At 39.2% G+C, this 26,686-nt stretch overlaps 1 protein-coding gene across 1 annotated transcript in view; it reads right to left on the bottom strand.

Moving 5' to 3' along the window:
* LOC139734910 (laminin subunit alpha-2-like) overlaps positions 1–21,963 on the bottom strand; it is a 55,995-nt gene extending 34,032 nt beyond the window's left edge. The window contains exons 1-3 of the mRNA XM_071645690.1: positions 21,768–21,963; positions 18,999–19,133; positions 14,295–14,459 (exon numbers count right to left, since the gene is read on the bottom strand). Coding sequence (XP_071501791.1) covers positions 14,295–14,459; positions 18,999–19,133; positions 21,768–21,963 — 496 coding nt within the window. The remainder of the gene's footprint in view (positions 1–14,294; positions 14,460–18,998; positions 19,134–21,767) is intronic.
* Positions 21,964–26,686: the final 4,723 nt, after the last annotated feature.

Genomic DNA, 26,686 nt, shown 5'->3' with positions numbered 1-26,686 from the left:
TACAGGATTGAACAGCGCGTATGCATGCAATTCAAAGGAGCCGCCGCGTGCACAGACGATCGGCAATAGGATTTAACACGCAGTGCAATGGGACTGAGTAACCAAAGCACATGTGACTCATTTCAGCGCTTCCTATTGGCTACATTCTTGAACCCATTTTATAATGCTCTATAAAGACAATCATGTCAATTTTCACATCTACAAAAATTCCCTCCCATAGAGATAACACGTCATAACGAAGATACAGAAAGAAGTACATATGACCTTTGACCCCACTTTGCACAGACAAGATGGCATCTGAGCAAAAAGTGGTTATTTTGTGAAATGATTATTGTAACATGGTCTTTGCTTGTGCAAAATATGGGAAAGATAGGACATGTATTCACCAAGATACAGGGCTCACACCCGTAAATACAATGGAATGTCCCAGACCCCTACACAAATTTGTACCAAAGATACCAAAATAAATGAAGAAAAAAATTTATTAAAAATCAATGATGTAGTTTGGCAAAAAAGTGAATAGCTGTAGATACTGAGTATGAATTCCTCTACAAATTGCATTTTGGTTGGAAGATGAAAGCTTTTCTGGTGGAATTTGAGGGGACTATATTTCATTGGGTACATGTAGGGAAAATGGGTGATTTTTTGAGTGACAAGAACTCGTAGTCTGGCTTTGCGGATCCCTGGACAGAATTTGAACTGAAGAATCCACCCTGAAAATTTGATGGATGAAAGGGTATATCTAACTTATCCAGGTAAGTGAAGCTGAAACACCTCATTTCTCCCAGGTATTTTACAGAATTTTTTGAAATTTGATTTTTAACACACATCCCGATGGGGAAATATTTATGGGTGTGAGCCCTACAGGATGAGACATTTATAACCTTTGACCCTAATTCACATACCCTAGATGGTGTCTGATCAAGTAGTTGTTATTTTATGAAATAATGTACGTGACATTAACTAAACATGTGCAAAATATGGAGGTGATAAGGGCTGTTTTTCTTGAGTTATTGCAAAGAAAGTTGCAGAAAGAAAGAAATATCTCAATACATCGAAGATAAGCATTAATTTCAACCAAGTTTTTTGACGTGATCCCGACATCGTATGGAAAAACGAAGGGCACATTACGATAGCCCAAAGTCTCAGCTACAACATATTAAAATCTGGGAGAAATTCACCAAAGGGTAAATGAGCTAGTGCTCGATAAAAATAGTAATGTCAATTTTCTTTTCCGGAAAAACTGCACTCCCATAGAGATAACACGTAAACTGGTCAAATTTGACAAGGTTACTTTCAATCTATTTTTACGAGGTGATGCCGTCATCCAATCAAAATTTTGCAAGTACATTGTTGAAAGAGCATTTAATAAGCTTCAACATACTGAAATTTGGATGAAAATCGGCAACGGTAAAGTGAGATACGCTCGAGTGAACTTGAAATTTGATGACGTCATTTTGAAAATTTACTTTTTTATTTTATTAAGAAATTTGATATCTTTAAATCATTTTTCCAGCATTGCCAACCCATGAAATGACATGTACAACTCATCAGCTTTCAGAATATGTAAGGAAAATGGGGGGTCACAGTCCATCCTGACGAGTAAAATCAGATTTAAAATTGGCGTTTTTTTTGCATAGTTGCACTGTATATCGCCATTGACGCGCGCGCGGAATTTCAACTTTGACGGGCCCGTACGACGTCATATTGAGTCGGATTGACTTGAAACTTGGTAGAAATATTCCTTGACATTTCAGACATGCGATCCGTGTGAAAAAACGGGAAATTTCTATTGCATATGAGCTGTGCGTACGTATATGTGTGCGCGCGTACGCGTCCATCCAATTTTTTCAATTTTTTGAAAAATGCTCCAAATGGTCTGAAACGTGTGCAAAAAAATTTTGAGCTCGATTGGAGCATGTAAATATTTTAATGCGCGTGTACGCACACATTTTAAGGGTAGATATGAATTTTGAGAATATGAGTAGAATGCGCTTGACTTGAAATATATGTGACATAAATTTCATTGAAAAATTCCATTACATTAATGAGATATGAATGAGAATGTGTTTTCATACAATGACATCATAGTGACGTCACGGTCGACTGATCACTATGATTTTATTAGATCTGTCGTCTTTAGAACATGATACATATATGGTATAATTTTGAAAGTGATAGGCGTAAGACTTTTTGAAGTTAATCTCTGCACAAGATATGAGGAGAAAGAAATAAAGAAGAAGAATAAATAAAGAAAGAATCAGTACAGATATAGAAGGTGATCCAAGAGGATACTTGGATCACCAAATAAGTTAACGTATTGTATAGAAACTTGAATAAGGAAAATAAAAGGATAAGAAAAAGATAGGTAGGGAGGGAGAATAAGACCTACCTATAAGAAATAGCAAAATGTAAGGGTTATAAAAACAGCAAAAGAAAAGAAAATGGCAAGCACGAGTATCGAACACCCAATCCTTAGATTCCTACTCCAACGTGCCATCCACTGAGAACCCGTTCTATTCAAGAAATAGACTTTCTACACTAGTCTAAAAAATTGCACTGTTTTTTGCTGAAAACTATTGATCAAAAAATGGGAAATTCAGTCTATTAATGGTAGAAATTTGACATCTTAATCTGAAATTGTGTTGCAGGGTTCGGCATAAACAAAACTGAATCTAGAAATTTATCTCTCATTTCTTTCGAAAATGCCTCAATCATAGCTGAATATGTCTATGTTGGTCTTTCGGCAAACCAGCCAAGCTTTCCAGGTTCGGCTTTTGACGAACCTGCCGAGCTTCCCAGGTTGGCAGCTCGGCAGGTTCGTCAAAAGCCGAACCTGGGCAGCTCAGCAGGTTTGTCAAAAGCTGAACCTTGGCAGCTCGGCAGGTTCGTCAAAAGCCGAACCTTGGAAAGCTCGGCAGGTTCGTCAAAAGCCGAACCTGGGCAGCTCGGCAGGTTCGTCAAAAGCCGAACCTGGGAAGCTTGGCTGGTTTGCCGAAAGACCAACATACACATATTCAGCTATGATTGAGTCATTTTCGAAAGAAATGACAGATAAATTTCTAGATTCAGTTTTGTTTATGCCGAACCCTGCAACACAATTTCAGATTAAGATGTCAAATTTCTACCATTAATAGACTGAATTTCCCATTTTTTGATCAATAGTTTTCAGCAAAAACAGTGCAATTTTTTAGACTAGTGTAGAAAGTCTATTTCTTGAATAGAACGGGTTTGAGCTATTTCACCTCCCATAGGCACTGTGTATTAAGCAATATCACTCTATTTCGAAGCCAAGGGTAAATTTCAACTACAGTGTAAGTTTTTGGGTGTGATCCTGATGTCCAATAAAAACTGAAGGGCACATTTCTGATAGACCAAAGTCTCAGCTACAACATACTGAAACCTCAGAGAAATTCACGAAAGGATAAGTGAGCTGGTGCTCAATAAAGACAGTCATGTCAAGTTTCATTTCCAAAAAAAATGCACTCCCATAGAGATAACATGTAAACTGGTCAAATTTCACAAGGTTACTTTCAATCGATTTTTCTAGGTGATGAAATTATCTAATCTAAAATTTGAGGTCATGTAAAATGTCATGAAAATCGGCCAAGGATAAGTGAGATATGCTCGAGTGAACTTGAAATTTGATGACATCAAATTGAAAAACCCTTTTATTTCATAGAGGAATGTGTTTCCTTTTAATCATTTTGCCAGAATCGGCCACCCATGAAATATCTACAACTCATCAGCTTTCAGAATATGCAAGATTATTTCTTGCTGTCTTAGACATTTGATCTATGTGAAACTAGAAATGTCGCTATAGTATGGCAACTGGTATGCCTCCGCCATAATGCATGATTCTCCTAGCACACGTCTTAACAATGTGTGATGACGGTTTTACATAATCTCTATTGTGTAATACATGTATACACTAAGTTTCAAGAAAATTCCTGCTGGTATTGCATAAATATGAGGGGAAAAAGTACATTTTGAGGAGTTAACCTTGACCTTTGACCTCTGACCCCATGACCCCCAAATTCCCTAGATAATCACTGCCAGTCACTACATACATATGTATGCACTAAGTTCCGTGAAGATACCTTGAATCACTTCCGAGATATGGGAATTCAAAATGAAATTTTAACATTTTCACCTGATCTTTGACCTCATGACCTAATACTCTGCCTAGAGAATCTTCATTTGGTAGTACATGTACACACTGAGTTTCAGGAAAATAACTTCAGACATTGCATAGATATGGGGGAAATAGTGTAATTTTTTGAGCATTTGACCTTGACCTTTGACCTTGAGCATGTGCACTCAAAAGTTGATAGGCACAACTTCGCCCACTCATACATACACATGCCAAGTTTCATTAGGATACCTCAAACGTTCTTTTAGTTACGCTGTCCACAAAATGGATCATGGACGGACTGAAGGATGGACAACCCGAAAACATAATGCCTCCGGCGACACTTTGTGGTGGAGGCACAAAAACAGGAAATTTCTATTGCATATGAACTGCGTGTGCGTATATGTGCATGCGTGTACGCGCCTGTCAATTTTTTGTCAAATGCTCCAAATGACCTGAAACGTGTGCAAAACAATTTTGAGCTCGATTGGAGCATGTTAAAAATTCAACATGCACACAAATGTATGTTTTTAGAGCAGAGATGAATATTGAGAACACGAATAGATAGACCTTGACTTGAACTATATGAGATGTAAATTTCATTTAGAAATTCCATTCCATTAATGAGATATGAATGAGAACATGATTTGAGAAAATGACATAATGACGTCACGGTTGACTGATCCAATGATACATTAGATCTCTCGTCCTTAGGACATGATACATACAAGTACATGGTATAAGTTTGAAATTGATAGTTGAAGAACTTGAGTTAACCGCTACAAAACATTTGAGAAACAAAGAATAAAGAAGAAGAAGAAGAAAGAATCTGTACAGATACAATAGGTGATCTGAGTGGATACTCGGATCACTTAAAAAAAAAAAAAAATCCCCCAGCGAGAAAAGTCATGTGAAAGACTGTGTCTATAGTGGCCACATGTTCAGAACGGCCTTTTCCTTAATTTCCCTTGGGTGGCCACTATAGACAGTTTTGACTGTATTTATGTCTGTGCATAGATTAGCAACTGAAAACAGCCTTCTGGATTCCCTCTTAGTGCAGTGGCATTAACTCTTTATGTGCCACGTTTGCACGTCTGACTAAGTCGACGGCATGCCAACTTCGCATATTCCGCTCAAATGCACAAACCCGCCCAACTCGATCGATAAAACACCAAATGCCACAGTACATTGAAAGCGTTTCACGCAATTCCGATCCTCTCGTCTATAGCTAGCATTTCATGTGTAGAATGACTAACAAGCAGTGTTTCATACTGGATTTGCATGCAAATTCTAAGTTTCTGTCACTGCTTTGTGTGCAAAAGTCATACATTTACAGTAATGTGTCAACTGGGCATTTGAAAGAAAAGCAACAAGGAAAAGCAGAAATTACGCGGTGCGTAATATATGTCCCCGCCGGAAGTAGCATTTTGTAGCAAAATGTAAAATATAGGTAAAAAAATCAAGGTCAAAGGTCAAAGAAGTCAAAGGTCAAAATTCTGTGTAGAAGTTTTGAAGCCCTCACCTAGTGCCATCACATAAAGCAAATGGAATCGAAATTGGGTTAGAAATGGCGAAGGAGTAGCATTTTGTAGCAAAATGTACAATACAGGTCAAAAATCAAGGTCAAAGGTCAAAGAAGTCAAAGGTCAAAATTCTGTGTAGCAGTTTTGAAGCCCTCACCTAGTGCCATCACATAAAGCAACTAGAAGCGGAATTTGTCAACACTGACAAATTAGGTGATCCAATCTCTTCGAAAATCAATGATTTGAGTCCTGATCCAAATATTCATGACCATACAGGTTTCATCTGTGTTGACGGGACATTGGCCGTGTGATGTTTGGATTCTCATTTAGAAAAGGGAGTGAGACCTGCCATCTTTGGTACCGAATTCCGTATACACTAACGGAAATACAGAATGAAGTATATTTGACCTTTGACCTCACTTTGCACACCCAAGATGGCGTCTAAGCAAAAAGTGATTATTTTATGAAATGACTCTTGTAACATGGTCTTTGCGTGTGCAAAATATGGGAAAGATAGGACATGTATTCACCAAGATACAGGATGAAACATTTATGACCTTTGACCCTAATTTACATACCAAAGATGGTGTCCCATCAAGTAGTTGTTATTTTATGAAATAATGTACGTGACATGTACTAAACATGTGCAAAATATGGGAATGATAGCCATTGTTGTTGTTCATCTATTGCACAGAAAGTAGTAGAAAGAAAGAAAAATAAAGAAAAAATTATGTTATTTTATAGAAATTTGAAGGAGAAGCATAAAAAAATCAGAAAAAGATAAAGTAAGGAAAGGGAGATTAAGATTAACTAAAGAAAAAGAAGAAAAAAGTGTTTAAAAAATTTAAAAAAAATATTGGCAGGAGTGAGCCTCGAACCAGGGACCTTAGGATTACGAGTCAGATGCGCTACGCAATGACCTATTTCATTCTCCATAGGCCCTGTGTATTAAGCAAAATGACGCTGCATCGAAGCCTCGTGCCATTTTCAACCAAGTTTTTCGACGTGATGCCGACGTCGGATGAAAAAATGGAGGGCACACTTACGATAGCCCAAAGTCTCAGCTACAACATTCTAAAATCTGGGAAAAATTCACCGAAGCATAAGTGAGCTCGTGCTCGAAAAAGAGAGTCATGTCAATTTTCACTGCCAGAAAAACTGCTCTCCCATAGAGATAACACGTAAACTGGTCAAATTTGACAATATTACTTTCAATCCATTTTTACGAGATGATGCCATCCTCCAATCAAAATGTTGTAATTATATTAATGAAAGATCATTTAATAAGCTACAACATACTGAAATTTGGGTGTAAATTGGCAAAGGATAAGTGAGATACGCTCGAGTGAACTTGAAATTTGATGACGTCATTTTGAAAATTTACTTTTTTTACTTTATTAAGAAATTTGATATCTTTTAATCCTTTTTTTAGCATCGCCAACCCATGAAATAACATATCCAACTCATAAGCTTTCAGAATATGTAAAGAAAATGGGAGGTTACCGTCCATCCTGACGAGTAAAATCGGATTTAAAATTGGCGTTTTTTTGGCATCGTTGCACTGTATATCGCCATTGACGCGCGCGCAAAATTTCAACTTTGACGGGCCCGTATGACGTCATATTGAGTCGGATTGACTTGAAACTTGGTAGAAATATTTCTTGACATTTTAGGCATCCGATAATGGTAAAAAAACGGGAAATTTCCATTGCATATGAGCTGTGTGTGCGAATATGTGCGCGCGCGTAAGCGTCCGTCCAATTTTTTCAATTTTTAAAAAAATGCTCCAAATGGTCTGAAACGTGTGCAAAAAAAATTTGAGCTCGATTTGAGCATACAAATATTTCAACGCGCGCGTACGCGCAAGTTTTAAGAGAAAATATGAATTTTGAGAATATGAGAAAAATGCGCATAACTTGAAATGTATGTGACGTAAATTTCATTGCAAAATTCCATTCCATTAATGAGATATGAATGAAAACGTGTTTTCATATAATGACGTCATAGTGACGTCAAGGTCGACTGATCACTATGATTTTACTTGATCTGCCGTCTTTGGGACATGATACATATATGGTATAAGTTTGACATTGAAAGGCAATGCACTTTCTGAGCTAACCGCTGCACAAATTTTGGTTAGAAATAAAGAAGAATAAAAAGAAGAACAAAGAATCAGTACAGATACAGAAGGTGATCCGAGAGGATACTCGGATCACCTAAACAGAATCAAAATCGGGTTAGAAATGGTGAAGGAGTAGCATTTTGTAGCCAATGTACAATATAGGTAAAAAATTAAGGTCAAATGTCAAAGAAGTCAAAGGTCAAAATTTTGTGTAGAAGTTTTGAAGCCCTCACCTAGTGCCATCACATAAAGCAAATGGAATAGAAATCGGGTTAGAAATGGCGAAGGAGTAGCATTTTGTAGCAGAATGTACAATACAGGTCAAAAATCAAGGTCAAAGGTCAAAGAAGTCAAAGGTCAAAATTCTGTGTAGAAGTTTTGAAGCCCTCACCTAGTGCCATCACATAAAGCAAACGGAATCGAAATCGGGTCAGAAATGGCGAAGGTGTAGCATTTTGTAGCAAAACGTAAATTATCGGTCAAAAATCAAGGTCAAAGGTCAAAGAAGTCAAAGGTCAAAATTCTGTGTAGAAATTTTGAAGCCCTCACCTAGTGCCATCCCATAGAGCAAACGGAATCGAAATCGGGTTAGAAATGGCGAAGGAGTAGCATTTTGTAGCATTTTGATCACACACGGACGCACGCACACACGGACGCACGGACGGACACACACACGGACACACACACGTACGGAGCCCGTTTCATAGTCCCCTGCTTGAACTCGTTCGGCGGGGACAATTATAGATTTGTCACAGAATTCACATCAATGCAAAGCTTTGCATTTTCTCTACAACTTTCCTAACTTTGTCTACAATTTAACAAAAATTCATAAATGTTATATTGATTTGAAAAAACTCTGCTGTTGTCTGGTCCCAAGCCCAGAATGAGAAAGGAGGAGGGTTGAGCATTGGGCTAGCAACCCAACCTCGTAAAAAAACAAGACGCTACAGAAACGGTAACAGCAAAAGGAACTTCATTGAAAACCCGGCGAAGAGATGACAACTCACTCTTAGGAGTGTCAATGACGGAAGCTGACCAAAGCCGAAAGGAAGTCAACTCCTCAAGAAGTTTGATTCTCTCTGTCAAAACATCTACTAAGATTGGCACATGGAATGTAAGAACGCTTTTCCAGTGTGGCAAACTAGATCAAGTCTTAAATGAAATGGACAATTATGGACTTGAAATACTAGGCATTAGTGAAATGAGATGGACAGGAAAGGGGAAGATGACTAAAGGAAAAAGAGACCTCTATTCCGGGAATGAGAATATCCATACACATGGAGTAGGCATTATATTAGGGAAAAAAGCTAGTATAGCCCTAATAGAATGGACTCCAGTAGACCATAGAATCATTACTGCAAGGTTATGTAGCAGACATGGGAAAACTACCGTCATACAAGCATATGCACCAACAGAGAATTCTGAGGATGATGAAAAAGATGAATTTTACGGAAAAATGCAAGATGTTATAGACCACACCCCCAGCTATGTAAAACTCCTTATCGGAGATTTTAATGCTCAAATCAGCATGGAGAGGAAGGGCTTGGAACAAACCATCCGTCCACATGGAACAGCATCTACCCACAGTGACAATGGTGAACGCTTCATATCATTCTGCACTACAAATGGCCTCAGCATTGGAAACACATACTTCCAGCACAAGCTCATCCACAAGAAGACTTGGTGGGCGCCAGGAGGAAAAACCCTCAATGAAATTGATTACATATGCATCAACAGTAGATGGAGGTCATCTTTATCTGATGTGAAAGTAAGGAGAGGTTGTGATGTGGGATCAGATCACTACCTACTGGTCGGAACACTGCGTCTTCGACTCAAGCGCAGGAAGGAGGGAAACACTGCCATTTTAAGACCCATTGCTGTGGAAAACCGTGCAAATACGGAGGTTGCTACAAAGTTCCAACTAGAACCCACCAACCGCTCTGCAGTACTTCAACACTCCGAAGATATTGAGGAAGAGTGGCACCAGACAAAGACTTGCATTAACGAGGCTGCTGAAAAGATTATTGGCAAAAGAAGGGGGACAAGAAGATAACAGTGGATCAGCCAGGACACCTGGAAACTCATAGATGAAAGAAAGCAAGTTAAAAGCCAAAGAGATCAGACAAAGACAGAGCAAGAAAGGAACCAACAAGCACAAGTATACTCAGATTTAGATGTTAAGGTGAAACAAGAGACCCGCGGGTCTAGCGCTCACCTGAGTATCGCAAGTTCACCTTTCACGCAGTCACTAATCTAAATTATTCACAGCTCTACCAAAATTTGACCAGGCATTCTGAAGTAGAAGATGAAAATGTACAATAAGGGCCCAAATTTTTAAAGATTCCTTAATTTGGGGAATTGGGGGCCCCCTGGGGCCCTCTGGGTGGGGCATGGTGCCCATTTTGATAAATTGAGATCCTGACCCCCTAAGGATGCTACCTGCCAAGTTTGACGAAAATCTATCATGAGGTTTTCAGGAAGAAGATGACAATGTACGATTCAGGCCCCCATTTGGACCTTCCTAACCAACCCCCCCCCCCCCCCACCCCTGCCCCCAAGAGGGGCACCCCTGGATCTCCTATGAACAAACTCGAAACTACAGTCATTAATGTACTCACTCATAGTATTATCTTAGCTGTATAACTTCTGATTCTAGAGAAAATTTTTAACGATTCCTTCATTTGGGGGGTTTGGGCCCCCCTGGGGGCCCCCTGGGTGGGACATGGTGCCCATTTTAACAAATTGAGATCCTAACCCCTTAGGGATGCTACCTACCAAGTTTGGTGAAAATGGGTCATGGGGTTCTAAAAAAGAAGATAAAAATGTACAATTTAGGCCCCATTTTACCCCTCCTCACCTCCCTCCCCTGGGTCCCAAGGGGGGCACCCCTGATTCTGCCATGAACAAACTTGAAACTGCAGTCATCAATGTACTAACTCATAGTATTAACTTAGCTCCATCACTTCTGGTTCTAGAGAAGAAGATTTTTAAAGATTCCTTAATTTGGGGGGATTTGGGCCCCCTGGGGGCCCCCTGGGGGCCCACTGGGGGCCCCCTGGGTGGGGCATGGTGCCCATTTTAACAAATTGAGTTCCTAACCCCCTAGGGATGCTACCTGCCAAGTTTGGTGAAAATGGGTCATGGGGTTCTCAAGAAGAAGATGAAAATGTACAATTTAGGCCCCATTAGAACCCCTCCCCACCCCCCTCCCCTGGGTCCCAAGGGGGGCATCCCTGATTCTGCCATGAACAAACTTGAAACTGCAGTCATCAATGTACTAACTCATAGTATTAACTTAGCTCTATCACTTCTGGTTCTAGAGAAGAAGATTTTTAAAGATTCCTTAATTTTGGGGGTTTGGGCCCCCCTGGGGGCCCCCTGGGTGGGTCATGGTGCCCATTTTAACAAATTGAGTTCCTAACCCCCTAGGGATGCTACCTGCCAAGTTTGATGAAAATCGGTCTTGGGGTTTTCAAGAAGAAGATGAAAATGTAAAAAGTTTACGCACGACGGACGACGGACGACGGACGACGCACGACGGACGACGCACGACGCACGACGGACGCCGGACGAAGGGCGATCGCAATAGCTCACTTGAACCTTTGGCTCAGGTGAGCTAAAAACAGTGCAAGAGGGACAAAAAAGCATGGTTACAGAGAAAAGCACAAGAGGCCCAAAGAGCAGCCAACAGAAATGACTCAAGAACTTTGTACAGAATTGTGAAAGAGCTGAGCGGCACTGGTAACACAAACTCAATCCCAATCAAGAACAAAGAGGGCAAAACCCTTGCTTCAGAAGAAGAGCAGAATGCCAGATGGGTGGAACATTTCCAAGAGGTCCTCAACCAACCAGACCTACCATCACTCATAGACTTCAGTGAGGAAGATGTCATGGAATCATTAGACCTAGACACTGGTCAGATAACAGAAGCCGAAGTACTTAGAGCTATCAAAGCACTTAAGAATGGCAAAGCTGCAGGAATAGACAATATCTCCCCCGAGCTGCTGAAATATAGCCAGCAAGATACAACAAAACAGCTCACCCACCTACTCAGTAAAATTTGGACTACAGAACAAGTGCCCGAGGACTGGAGCAAAGGGGAAATAGTCAAGCTACCAAAGAAAGGTGACTGAAGCAATTGCAACAATTGGAGAGGTGTCACACTTTTATCAGTCCCAGGCAAAGTCTTCTGCTCAGTATTATTAAACAGGCTAAAAGACTCTGTAGACACAATGCTGAGGGAGGAACAAGCAGGCTTTTGAAATGGGAAATCATGTTCTGAGCAGATCTTAACCCTGAGAAACATCATCGAGCAGAGCCATGAATTTAATATGGAGCTACATATCAACTTTGTGGATTTTAAGGCGGCCTTTGATAGCGTACACAGAGAGACAGTCTGGAATATTGCAAGAATATATGGAATCCCACAGAAATTCATCAACATCTTCAAAAGTCTGTTAACTCTCGCTGTTGCATCAGAACAAGCAACAGTTACACTGAACACTTCAACATCTTCTCAGGAGTTCGGCAGGGCTGTATTCTATCGCCCCTGCTTTTTCTCCTCACTATCAACTTCGTGATGTGGAAAGTCATGAACAAAGCAACCTTTGGAGTCAAGTGGAATGACAACCGCCTAACAGATTTGGACTTCGCAGATGATTTGGCTCTTCTGGGAGATACAACCCAATCCCTACAAGAGATGACAGATAGCCTCACAGAGACCGCAGCCAAGGTGGGCCTCAGAGTTAGCTCAGAAAAAACCAAGGTCATGTCAATCCATCATGAACGTCCTATGAATCTGCAGGTGAACCATCAAACCGCAGAAGAGGTTTCCAGCTTCACCTACCTAGGCAGCATCATATCCAAGAATGGGGATACAGAACTGGACATCACATGTAGGTTGGGCAAAGCAAGATCTGTTTTCCAGAGGCTCAAGAAGGTGTGGGGATCAAAACATATCACATTGGACAGCAAAATCACACTTTATAGCTCCCTTGTTACTCCAGTGGCAGTCTATGCAAGTGAAACATGGAAAATAACAGCAAGGCAAGCCAAGTTATTAGATGTATTCCACCAAAGATGTCTGAGAAAAATTCTAAACATCACATGGAAGGACAAAATCACAAATGAAGAAGTATGGAGATGTAATCAAAAAGACCTCAGCATTATTATAATGGGAAAAAAGACTGAAGATGCTAGGACACACCCTGAGAATGAAAGATGAAAGACACGTCAAAACGTCATTAGAATGGATGCCTGCAAGCAGAAAAAGGAGAAGGGGAAGGCCCACAAACACCTGGAAAAGAACAGTACTTAAGGATCTACAAACAATGGGAGTAAGCTGGGATGAAGCAAAGGATATTGCAACAAACCAGGCAGAATGGAGGACCACTATTACCGCCCAATGCTCCACAAGGAACAGGAGGAACTAAGTCTACCATAATCAAAGTAAGATTTGAAAAACAGATTGTTTTCGTATGACTACGTTATCTCAGAATAATGTGGCACACGGGGGGGGGGGGGGGGGGGGGGGGTTTCCACCATTGCACATAAAGAGTTAAAAAGTATCCATGAGTCATGTAAACATCAATTTTAAGTAACAGCTCAAACAAGGAACCCATGTGATGCAATTATATCATTCCTCAATGGCTGATTACAAATTCTGAACATACATGTATGTACTGTTAGTGTCACACACATATCTAGCTATTATAAAATGGGCTTTAGAATCTCTGCAATTTGATTGGTCAATTATCATGCATTGATTTTTACTGATCTACACAGAGCCATGTGTCTGGTAAAATCTGAATGCATGGATCAAGTCTTGTATAGTGTAGTAGGTGTACCGGACGCATGATGGGGAAAATGGTTGTATTTCATGAATTTATGGGCCCATTTTTTTACACAAAAGATGCACAGGCCTATTTTGTAGATCAGTGAGAATTGGATACTCTCATTTAACTTTGGAACAGTCTAAAACCTACAATTAACAGTTAAACTCGCACATCCAATTCTCACCAATCCACTCTGTCCTGTGCATCATTTGTATACTAATACAAAGTAAGGCTATTCGGCAATTCAGGAATGTATTAACAAAAACAAAAACAAAACAATACAAAAAAGATAACAGTAAAATACAGATAAGCATGAAGTAAAACTGATCCTATGATATGTAATATTTTCATTGTGACATCTTGCATGTACATAAAAAAAAAAAAAAATGACCATTTCACAACTGTGTGTCTGAATGGCTAACAGGGAAGGTTGGTACCAGTTGAAGCAGTTTCCATGTGCTCTTGGCATACAGTAGCCTACAGGGACAGGTGACTATAAACTTTATGAATGTTCGGTACATATGGTACTCTTTTGATGTATTAGACTCTTTTTACAGACACTTGCATTGTACCAGTTTGTTATAGATTCACTCTCATGTACATACTGCAGTCATCACAGTGGGGAAACCAATAAATCCAAGTACTGATGACAGCTTTGTACTCACATGAGAATGTCTCATTACCTGTATTACAGTTGATTCCTCGTCTTCCTGTGTCACAAGAACATCCAAATGGATCAGGCAGGCAGAACTGAAAAGGACTACAGGTGTCAGCTGGATCATTGTTATTGTATGTACATCTGAACTCACAGTTCGGTCCAAATCGATTCCCACCATCGGACTTGCAGACTATAAGAAGAAATAAATTACACTTAATACAGTTTGTAATTATTTCAAACACTTTGCCAAACATTCATGATTCAATTAATATTGGTTGAAAAAAAAAACCTGTCATTGAACAACTCTGCCATCATTGGTGTTAATTCTGTGTGCCTTGTGTATGTAAACAAGCATTCATTGAACTGTGGTGATGTCATCTATGTGCAATTTGTGCATATGTATGTGCATTCTTGAGTCAGTCTTAGGCAAGATCATTGAATACCGCCGACAGTGTACCTGCAGTTTCCACATACTGCTTTTGTAATTCCAGTACTCAGAATACTATCCTAGCTCTTAGGCAGTCTAAGCATTGAATAAGATAGTATGATACAATCATTAAATAGATTAACGTGCACATCTGGACCAACAGTTTACCAAAGTCACTGTGAATGCAGAATGGAACTTATTAACAGTGCTTCTCATGAATTAAGCCAACTGAACACAGTCTTGATAGCACTGGTTCAGTTGCTTGAGAACCTGTGACCAACACTTATGCAGTGAAAAACATTTGAATGTTACAAAAAGTTATTCTGCAGATGTTGTTGGACAGTCAGTAAATTTGTTTGTGTGGATGTACAATGCATTGTAATTTAAAGGACAAGTTCACCTTCATTAAGATAAGGATTGAGAGAATGCAGCAATATTAGTAGAACACGTCAGTGAAAGTTTGAGGAAAATTGGACAATCGATGCAAAAGTTATGAATTTTTAAAACTTTTGTGTTGGAACTGCTGGATGAGGAGACTACTAAGGCTTGTGATGTCATATGAGTACAACAGTATAAAGAAAATGTAAAGAAAATTCAACATATTTTCACTTTTTTCGCATAATAAAAGAACACTTGACTTGCCTCTTTCTAAAGGCAATGGGAATAATATTACCCATAACATATGTCAGTAACGAGTCAAGGGAGGTAGGTAGTGTAGCGCACGCGTGCAGACGTGAATTTTGCCCTGGCAAATGCACCTTGGAAAATTATTGGTTTGTGATTGTCCATTGTTATTTTTTGGATCAAATCCTACTTGGAAAACCTGTTTGGAATCATTTATCATTGTCATATATGCCATATTTGGAAGATTATTACAGTTTCTGGAGGGATTTCAATCATGTCTCAACTTCCAAGATGGCCGCCTCTGCTTAGCACATATGAAGCCCAGTCCCATATGTGCTATTTTTGGTGCTGTGCCAGTGCACCCTCAGCTGCACTCTCAGCTGTATGTAAGTCTTCAATCAAATTCTACATGTAGACTACAGTCTCCAGATTTGGATACCGGTATCTAATTCACACCCTCCTTCACCATTCTACTAGTTTGACTATATACATTGCAAGCTGAAGTAAACAATGGGAACCGTGCTTCCTATTAGTAACTTTCTATTGCTGCTGTTCATCTTTGCTGCACTTGCAACTAGGCTGTCAATAATCGATACAGTACCCCTACATCATGAAGTTTACAATGTGGATTCCACTGGTTTTCAAATTAAGACTCTCTTTCGAGCTCTTAAAGCTGGTCTTGCAGTGTGTGTGCTTGCAGACACATAAGAGTCCCTTTCAAATAGCCACTATTTCAACACAAAGGCATAGGAGGGCATTACGTCTGTGACAAGGGTATTGTCAACAAAATAACAACCGGTGTAACAGTTCAAGTAAGAGAATCTCACAAACAATACAAAAGCTACTATGTTTCATATGATTTTGTCACACAGTAATTTCAGTAACAATTATATTTTCAAGCGACAAAGAGTAACAATATCACCCCATCATGACCTTTCATTAAATATTCTAAACTCATTATAAATATCAGTGATTCACTACTGTACACATGGTCTCTTCAGAGTTGGCACTACTACACCACCATAATTCTGAAATTAATTGGCAGATGTGAATATAGTCTCTTTTATCTTAACCATTATGTCAATGCTTGATTGACATAATGCTTAATGATTGATTGATTGATTGATTGATTGAATGCTCTTTTATCTTAATCATGATGTCAAGAAAGACTACAAATGTTGCTATAGTGGTAATGCATCTGCCATAATGCATTATTCCCCTAATAGGTCTATAGTACATATGTGACCCTGCACCTCAAAACAAACAAAAAGTCGCCAGACATGAGTTTTTAGTTAAGACCATATTCTGAAAGAGCAGACTTTAAGCTTTAAAATGATGTATAACTCAAATCAAATGGACACTCCTAACCTATCTAAATATTGGAAAGAAAACACAAACTCAGGAAAAGTGTGAACTGAGAAAAGAGGCTGTGAAGTACAGTGTCCATTCAAGCGCTTAATCTTTACCAAACAGGGCTGGCTGTGCGATGAATGGGACAAAAAACAGGACGTAAACCACCAGAGTAACAACAATGAAGGGATTATCAAATTAAACTGAAATTAAGCATGCCCCATGAACACATTCTGTCCATAATTAGTGCCAACTTTCAAAGCAGTAGCACTATCCTTTCAAAAGTTATTAGAGTTGAAAGTGAAGAGTGTGTACAAGGCTTTTCAGAAATGAAAAAGGGAATCTAAAGACACACCTAATCACACTATTCTACCAAAAATGTTCAAGATAAACTGCTAAAAAAAACACACTTTCCTGCCCGTTTTATGATACCAAATTTTAACATAATGTAAAAGAAGACCCGCTCTTTCAGAAAATATGAAAAAGTCAAGTTCGGCTAGGTTGACCCATTTCACTTATTTTCAGTCCTCACGCAAAATCAGTGTGTGCGACTTTATGTTCATTTTGAGGTGCACGGTCACATATGGACAATGTGTGATGACAGTTTCACATAATTGGCAAAATGTTAAATTAATGACACATTTTTCACAAATGTGTTGAATGTTCACCTTCCTTGACCTAGGTTTAATTAGATGAATGGAGAGCATGTATTTGGGAATTTGAGGACTTTAACTTGACTTTGACCCTTTTAAAAGTTAATGCATTGAGAAATTTTCAATGTATGGAGAAAAAGAGCAATTTCTGTATTGAACAGTAAATTGTTACCATTTTCACTTAGCCTTTGACCCTTGACATTTGACCCTACAATCATAGGAGAATCATTGTCAGGCAGAACATGCATTAATATGTACTAACTTATAAGATAACTTGAGCCACTTCCAGGAAATGGAGGAAGAAGCTAAGTTCAGCACTTCCACCTGATCGTTGACCTTTGACCTTTTTGGCAAACTTCCCAGAGAATCACTATTGGGTAATACATGTATACACCAAGTTTGAAAAAGAAAACATCCTGCAGGCATTTCATAAATGAGGGAAATAGTACTATTTAGAAGAGCTGACCTTGACCTTTGACCCCATGACCCCCAAAATCCCTTAGATAATCACTGCCAGTCAGTACATGCATAGTACGTTCCATGAAGATACCTTGAACCATTTCCAAGATATGGAGAAAAAACTGAAATTTTAACATTTTCACTTGACCTTTGAACTTGGCCTTATGACCTGAAACTCTCACTACACAATCCTAACTGGGTCGTACATATAGACTAAGTTTAAGAAAATATCTTCAGGCATTGCATAGAAATGGGGGAAATAGTGAAATTTTGAGCATTTGACCTTGACCTTTTGACCTTGAGCATGTGCACCCAAAAGTTGACAACTTCACCCCCTCACACACATACATGCCAAGTTTCATTAGAATACCTCAAAGGTTTTTTAGTTATATGCAGTCCAAAAACAATTGATTACGGAAGGACGGACAACCTGAAGACATAATGCCTCTGGCACCACTTCCAGGCCGAGGCATAAAAAAGTCTGTGAGATATTTGTGCAAGCAAAGATGATAAACGTCTTCATGACCTGTATCACTTTACTTAAAAAAACAAACAAACAAACAAACATGTAACTGTGCATGGTCGTGACTTTGCTACATTTATTTCTACTCATAAATATTAATAAATTAATTCTGTCATTTTCATTTTAGTATCAGCATGTCAAAGTATGCCTAAAGCTTCAAACTAAAGTCATGGCCTCCAGAACGGGGGTATTATTAATAAATCATTGCTTGTTTTGTCATTCTCATTTTAGTATTAGTACATCAAAGTATGCCTAAAGCTTCAAACTAAAGTCATGACTGACAGAATGGGGGGGGGGGGGGAACTTTTTGTGCACCATACAAAGGAATATGTAAGGTGTCATCACTTTGGCAGTCCCCAACCCGGAAGTATGCAAGTGGCATTTAAAAAAAAAAAAAAAAAAAAATAGATAGAGATCTTGAAGTGTGAGTGTGGTATGGTTATGTTCTGAAGACCACTTTTTTTCGTTTTCTTTGGTTTTTTTGCTTGTCAGCTGAAGAAACCAAGAAGTGGAATGGGAGAGATGAGCTGAGGACCTTTATTTTTTTTTTTGGTTGTTACCTCATGAAACCCGGAAGTCCCCCCCCCCCCCCCCCCACTTTTTAAAACGCTCTGCCGGCCCTGAAAAGCCAAATCTTACTTGAAGTAATATATATCTTTTCTACTTAAAATAGGGTGTATACAATGTACTTACTCTCCAAACAATTTGGTCCTCTGAAATTGTTCGGACAAATACACCTGCCAGTCTCATCATCACATACTCCACCATTGTAACATTTGTCACAGATCCTGGAGCAGTTAGGGGGGCCCCATTTACCAGCTGGACAATCTATGAATAAGAGAAAATAGAATCATGCAAATTGCAGCTAAATTTAACTTTGTTCTACAGAACTACATAAGACATTCATAGTCTGTGTAATTGTGTAAATGATTAATCTGAAGTTCAGTCTATCCTTTGTTCTTTGATTCCTTGATGAATGCCAACATTGTGGCTATAATATCCTCACTACAGTAATAAACATATGGAAGTTCAATAATGCCATCAAATGTTCTCACTGCAATTTAATTACTGATCTTTGACATCTGATCTGGAAAACATTAGTATAGAGTCAAACAGGCTGATTTCCTTTTCTGGTTTTATCTATTTGTTTTCTTCATTTTTTTTCCAATTCTGTTGAATCTTATGGAATGCTAATCAATGCAATGTTTCACATGCAAACCTTGTCCCTTTACCATAATCTAGTGACCTTTTACTTTCACCTCTGTGAGCCAAGATCTAATCAATCAATCACTCTGAGGTCACAGAAAAATGTCCAGAAGTATAATATATGTGACCCGCGACAACGGTTTCAGGCAAAAGTCGCAAGAGCAAATTCCCTCCTAGGCGGGGTACAAAGATTTTGACCATTATTTTTGTCGATTTAGGTTTTTTGCAGAAATCGAATCTTTGATAATAATGTTATCTACATCTACACTGAATTTCGTAGCATAAGACTAAGTTTTTCCTATTGAAAATAGAATTTTAAGCACCCTATGTTAGATCGCACTCGTCAGTTTTCGAGCTTCTTTCGAACGCCGCGCCAATATCCTCAGCGTTGCTACGGCGCAGGGTCTCGCATGCGATTGGCTGGTGCGTCGCATACATTTACATAATTCGGCTTTCGGAGACACCAGTTGCAGCGTTTGGGGAATGCTTTGTATGTCCAGGCGTGCACGATTACATGCCCCATTGTTCTTGCTACAGTGGTTTATAACGCTCGCTCTGTAGTGCGTGCTCTTCGTTTGGCTTTCTGTCCAAACTATTCTACTGCAATGTTCGACAACGGAAGTGAAACAAAACTCATGTAGCATGACATAATCGGGTCAAATTTGTCTACTTGTACATGTAGTAAACATTATGACAGCAGACTGACTCAACGGAAGGTAGATGAGAGGAAAGGAGCAGTCATATAATGTAACCAATTATATTCAAGTACTACACGTCAAGATCGCACCAAACTAACGAGTCGTGTTTGTTTGTTTGTTTTAATTTAATGAGCACCACCGAACAAAGCAACATATGCATGTCTTGTAAAAGCAAAACAAACAGGAAGCGTGACCCTTGCCAGCACTAGCAATTTTCTGCCTTCAAAAGGCACCACAATGAAAACGCGATTTGTAAATGTGTGGATTCGCCACCGCTCCTGTTACATGCACACGGCCATGGCATGTGGATGTCATTGCGTAATGCGTGCACCATACACATGTACATTGTACATACATGTACATTTACACCATACGTGCAATTATTGTATTCGCCATCTTGAAAGACGTACTGGTAAACAAACCCGAGCGAAATGCATTGTTTTTCGGCTCCCTACGCTCAGCTCCGAGGAAGGTGCCCGGGAAATTTGACTCTCTCAGTGAGCCAATCAGAAGGCGATGTGGTTGCTAGAGGCGGAGCTTAACATCGATTGGCACCATCGTACGGATGGGTGATTCTCCCCTCGCATCGCCGCTCGGACATTGTCTTTGAGAAAGAGGTGAATCTTCAAAGCCTGTTTTCTCGCAATTTTGTCAGGCTAACAACTTAAAAAGTGCATTTTATTTCTCTTTCTATGCCGACTTACGGTGCCGAAGATTACAAGTGTTTTATATCAATGCAAAGCTTAGGAAATGGGCAATGAGATTCAGTAAAAAAATGAATTTTCAAAATTCCCGACTTTTGCCTGAAACCGTTGTCGCCGGTCACATATCATGACACCTTCTACTCTTCCAAGGTTTTGTCTGTGGAATGTTTTATATTCCCATTGTTGAGTTCATATTTTTTTAACATTCTCAATACATGAGAGTGGCTGAGTGTGACGGCAGGTAGTGTACAAGGAGCAATGCCTGCCCTCTGTGAAATTTCATGCACATACATTGCACTGGTCAGAAGGTGCTCAGTATGCATGTTTCTAGTCTTTCCCTCTATCAGATGTCATATCCAAGATTTTCCCACCATCTCCCCATCCACCCACAACGGCATTCTCCTTGGATGAAATCAGTATTTAGTTATTTGAATGGAGTGATGTTGATTATTTTTTGTGTGTGTGTGTGATGCACAATGCCAATTAGAAAATGTATAGAATGACAATTTTGTTGATTAAAACTTAAAAGCCTGGTAAGTTATTTTAAATCATAAGCACAAAAAGACCTTATATGGGATCATATATATCATTTGATCAAGTTATATAATACACATCTTTGTAGGAGTATGAAATTTATGTTAAAGGACTATCATTACTGTAGAGGCCTAAATAACATCATTGTGGTGACATAGGATTTGGATCAATGGATTTTTTTCCCTCACAAATACAAGCTCATATATGTTCAACTCTGATACACAAGGAGAAAGATAAAGTAACATAAAAAGTTCCTAATTCCTTTCTGTTTTGCTACTTTACATTACTTCACGTCAAAGCCTAATGCTCAAATGACTTACCACGAACAATAAGTCTGTACAAGGCTCCCCTTCCTTGACCTCGCATGCCACTGTAGTGAATCTCATAGATGCCTTCATCCCCAGCCACAATTGGATTAGAGAATGTAAACGTGGTGGTCATCTGTCCTGACACAGGATCTCCTCCATCTTTTCTCCAGACAGGATCTCGAATGGTACATCTACCTGTGTTTCTCATTTCAATCACCACTCCTGTGTTACCTACATTCACTGTACGGGTGAATCTCCCATCCACAGGCTCAAAGCAAGCTAATGCATAGAAATGGAGTTTACAATGCATGGATCATCAATACATCATGTTTAGGCTTTTCTGACTACACGTCTAGGGTAGTATGCTCTTTCTCTACCATACTGTTTATCTGCCACTTAATCTTGGGTCAACTTTATATTACACCAAAAATCCCTTTAACCTCAACTGAACGTAATATTGGCATAAATACTACACTGTAGATAAAGCAGTCATTCATGGCTTACAGCTATGTTAAAGGGTGTGTACAGTTCTGGTTGAGGTGAGGATTTAGCTTTTAATGTTTTGCGAGATATTCAGAAACCACTCTATGAGATGTCACAGAGCATGCAATTCTAAGGGGTATCAAAAGTTTATTTGATGAAAATTGGTTTGGAAATGGCTGAGATATCCATAAACAAGGTGAAACAAAGAGATCTTAATAAAAGGCGTGGCCTGTTGCCTTTTATTAATAGCACTTTTTTTGGATATCTCAGCCATTTGAAAACCAATTTTCATCAATTAAACGTTGAATCCTTCTTAAAACAAGGAAAAGTAGAAATTACGCGGTGCGTAATATATGTCCCCGCTGGAAGTAGCATTTAGTAGCAAAATGTACAATATAGGTAAAAAGATGAAGTACAAAGGTCAAAGAAGTCAAAGGTGAAAATTCTATGTAGAAGTTTGAAGCCCTCACCTAGTGCTATCACATAAAGCAAACGGAATCGAAATCGGGTTAGAAATGGCGAAGGAGTAGCATTTTGTAGCCAATGTACAATATAGGTTAAAAAATCAAGGTCAAAGGTCAAAGAAGTCAAAGGTCAAAATTCTGTGTAGAAGTTTTGAAGCCCTCACCTAGTGCCATCACATAAAGCAAACGGAATCGAAATCGGGTTAGAAATGGCGGAGTAGCATTTGGTAGCAAAATGTACAATACAGGTCAAAAATCAAGGTCAAAGGTCAAAGAAGTCAAAGGTCAAAATTCTGTGTAGAAGTTTTGAAGCCCTCACCTAGTGCCATCACTTAAAGCAAACGGAATTGAAATCGGGTTACAAATGGCGAAGGAGTAGCATTTTGTAGCAAAATGTACAATATAGGTCAAAAATCAAGGTCAAAGGTCAAAGAAGTCAAAGGTCAAAATTCTGTGTACAAGTTTTGAAGCCCTCACCTAGTGCCATCATATAAAGCAAACGGAATCAAAATCGGGTTAGAAATGGCGAAGGAGTAGCATTTTGAAGCAAAATGTACAATATAGGTCAAAGGTCAAGGTCAAAGGTCACAATTGAAATTCTGTATACAAGTTTCAAAGCTCCCATGTAGTGCTATCATATAAAGCAAACAGAATCAAAATCGGGTTAGAAATGGCGAAGGAGTAGCATTTTGAACATTTTGATCACACACGGACGCACACACGGACGGACACACGGACACACGGACGGACACACGGACACACGGACGGACACACACACGTACGGAGCCCGTTTCATAGTCCCCTGCTCAAACTCGTTCGGCGGGGACAAAAAGAGTGAACTTTCACTCAATTTTCACTCCCCTTGGTACCGGTACGTCTAGGATAAACTAAGTACTGTAAAACCTGAAATTTTCGTCAATTTTGTGAGGAGCCAAAATATGTGAAAATAAAATGGAAGTGACAGTTTTGTTTACACTTAAACGGGCATTGTACCGGGTTTTTATTTTTTTATATGTTGTTCTTTTAATTCTAAAAGACCCAGAGGTGCAAACAGAATCAAAATTTCATAACGATTTAGCCCGTAACTTCATGTTGAAAATGGAACTTTTTTGGCGAGAATTATGCTAATGAGCTGACGAGCCCGGATGTTGTGATGTCACAGGTGCCAAATATATCTCTGATTACAAGCCCTCGCATACGCGTGCGTTAAATCGTGCCGAGTGGCAGACGACGCTTAGGCCCAACTTAGCTAGCAGGCGGCACTTGTGTACTGTCCTATCCATGCAGCTGTCTCAAATTTCGCTGAACCAAATCGCACCAAAATTACAGGATATACTTCTATGCATATTTCAAAATACTGCATTATATTTGAACGAAATCGGTAATCGAGAAGTATCAATATTGACGCCGACTTTCAAGTTGTCACAAAAAAATTCACTCTTCGCGAGAGATCTTGGTAAACACGACATGCAAAATCTAGAGCTGAAGTTATCCGACTAGTACTGTGCGAACGGGGAATTTATGCGGGAACTAAACTAAAAAATGTCATGATTTTGGCGATTTGTGTGATTTACGAACTTTATTTTTCATTCAACTGAGCTCAAATAATTTATAAATTGATTTTTTGCTCCCGATTACTTGAAAGATTTGTGTCATGATATTAGATGGCTAACTTCAGTCTGTGCGATCACTCTTGTTTAGTCCTACAGAGCAGATTGTTTTTAGCGACGACAGGAAAGTCGACAACTTCACTTATGCTTCCGGACTTGCGATTTGGTTCCAATTAGCGTGAGCAAGTGGACATGAGTCATAAAATATTTCTTGTGATTTTGGTGCAATTTGGTTAAGTGAATTTTGAGATATCTACATGGATACGGAAGTACTCCAGCACTATGCCTATCGTTACACCAGCGCTTGGATCGCGAAGCGGCGGCACTGTTTGTATCTACGTGGTCAGGCCACTCTTCCGAGGTATGGGTCCTACTAAAACTAGATCTAAGTTAGTCCATGGTGTTAATACGACCACCATGAGATTTATCTCGACTACAAACACATTGAAAATCCATAAAGCAGATACCTTATCTGCAAAATTCAGCACAGAAACAACAGGGCCTGCAGGACAAGGGCCTAGATCTAGCGGCAACGCTAGACCTTGGAGTCTGGACTTTCGTCTGGACTTTCTTCAAGTTCTGGCAGCAGGGGTATGTATTGCATACTAAACGTTTACGCTGTGCCTATTGAGCGCTGTGCACGTACAGCTGTCGACGGGGCGGCAAGTAGAATCTTCTCGGTCCTTGACTGCTCACTAGTCCTAGTCCTAGTTCTAGTCTAGAGTCTATATGTACTGGGTGCTGTTTTCTTCTAACTAGGCGTAAACAGTGATTGCCGTTGACTATTTTTTAGATTTAGATTTTAAGAATCACTCAGTCCTCATCTTTGTTAGATAGTTTGAACTGTGATGTCAAACCATTATCGCTTATCATATATCATCAATGCATAGTTAGTGCAACGTTACTTACACACAGTTTTCTATGGGCAGCACGTTCGGACAATGATGCCAATTTCATTTTGCATATCTGGAATATTCCCCACGAATTTTATCTAAATACAAATCTTTTGAAGAGATTCCTTCTAAAAATTAATAAATGTTGTTTAACATGTTTATTTCAGCTCCATATTGCAATTTTACTAAATAACAGTTTTTGCAGTACTTCGTGTGAGATTTCATCAGTAAATTGACATGTGTAGTTCGTTTTGCTAAAGTCGGAGGTTGGCACCTGTGACGTATGCCAAATTGTGTGGATCGTTCTTTGGCTTGCTCGTTTTCATTTTTTTTTTTTAAATCATTACAGGCTTATCCTGGGTTTTAGAATCCTCTCTTTCCAGTTGTAGGCATCAAAAAATGTAGATTAGAATTATCAGACAAGTAGAAAATGTCAGTACAGGTTTCTTTTAATAAGGGGATGCATTTAATCCCAATGGCAATTCAAGAAAATTCAATGCTGCGAAAAGGCTGTCAGCTCCAATTCACAAACATTTCAAACAAATATTTCAAGTTCTACAGTAGTCTTACAAATTTAAAGTGAACACTGTCAACTGTACACACTAGCTACCATCATAATACCATCACTTCTTTTGAAGAATGAAGATATTGTCTGGTCGTCAAATCCTTCTTGTGAACCGCGGCAGTAAAACGCTCCAAACCCCTGTTCTTCCCATTCAGAAGTGGGTAGAAATTGTATTCGTCTGACACCATTTACAAAATTCTGAGCGTCAGGTACAAGGTCTGGTGAAGTGTCACTGGGGATTGGTGCTGTCCTGCCAAAGTCACGGGAGGCAGTAGAAGATGGAGAGCTTCGATAGCACTGCAACTGGGAAGCTGCATTCTCAATATTTGAAAATCCAACTGAAAGCGTTGTGATGCTGACCCGTTCACCTAGATACAGACAAATCATATACGTAGGCTTTGAATCAGAAAAAAAATGGCAAAAGTTACATGTTTTGATATTATAAATAGGCAGTAACTTTCATGTCAATACTACATCTTGAAACTTGGCCTCTATCTTTTCTACAACATAGAGTTTGACATGTGAGCACACTAAATAACTCTAGGAATGCAATGGATATTCAAAGTTTCTGAATTAAAATGGAATGTGCATGGAAGGGAAAATTTATCTTTAATCATAATGGTATTAATTTCATGTAGTAGCAACTCAGTAAAGCTATGACAGACTGCTCAGCTAACTTATACACTATAAGTTATGACCATGCAAGCATCAGAAAGACCTAAACAACTAGAGCACTTGCAATCAAGCACATGTATCCCCCGAACCCGTCCCATACCCCATCTGGATTACTTTTCAGACCAGAATGTTGTATAAGACGGAACAAGCGAGGGTGCCACCACCAAAAACAATATAGCCATCTTCATTTCACTATAATGCACCTTTTTGCCAAATTTGAATAAAATCTGATAACAATTGT

Source organism: Diadema antillarum, unplaced genomic scaffold (assembly GCF_040938485.1).
Source record: "Diadema antillarum isolate AM-2024a unplaced genomic scaffold, OU_Dant_1.0 seq00000550_RagTag, whole genome shotgun sequence".
NCBI lineage: Eukaryota > Metazoa > Echinodermata > Echinoidea > Diadematoida > Diadematidae > Diadema > Diadema antillarum.
The sequence above is the reverse complement of the archived record's forward strand: the minus strand, read 5'-3'. Positions and strand labels throughout refer to the sequence as shown.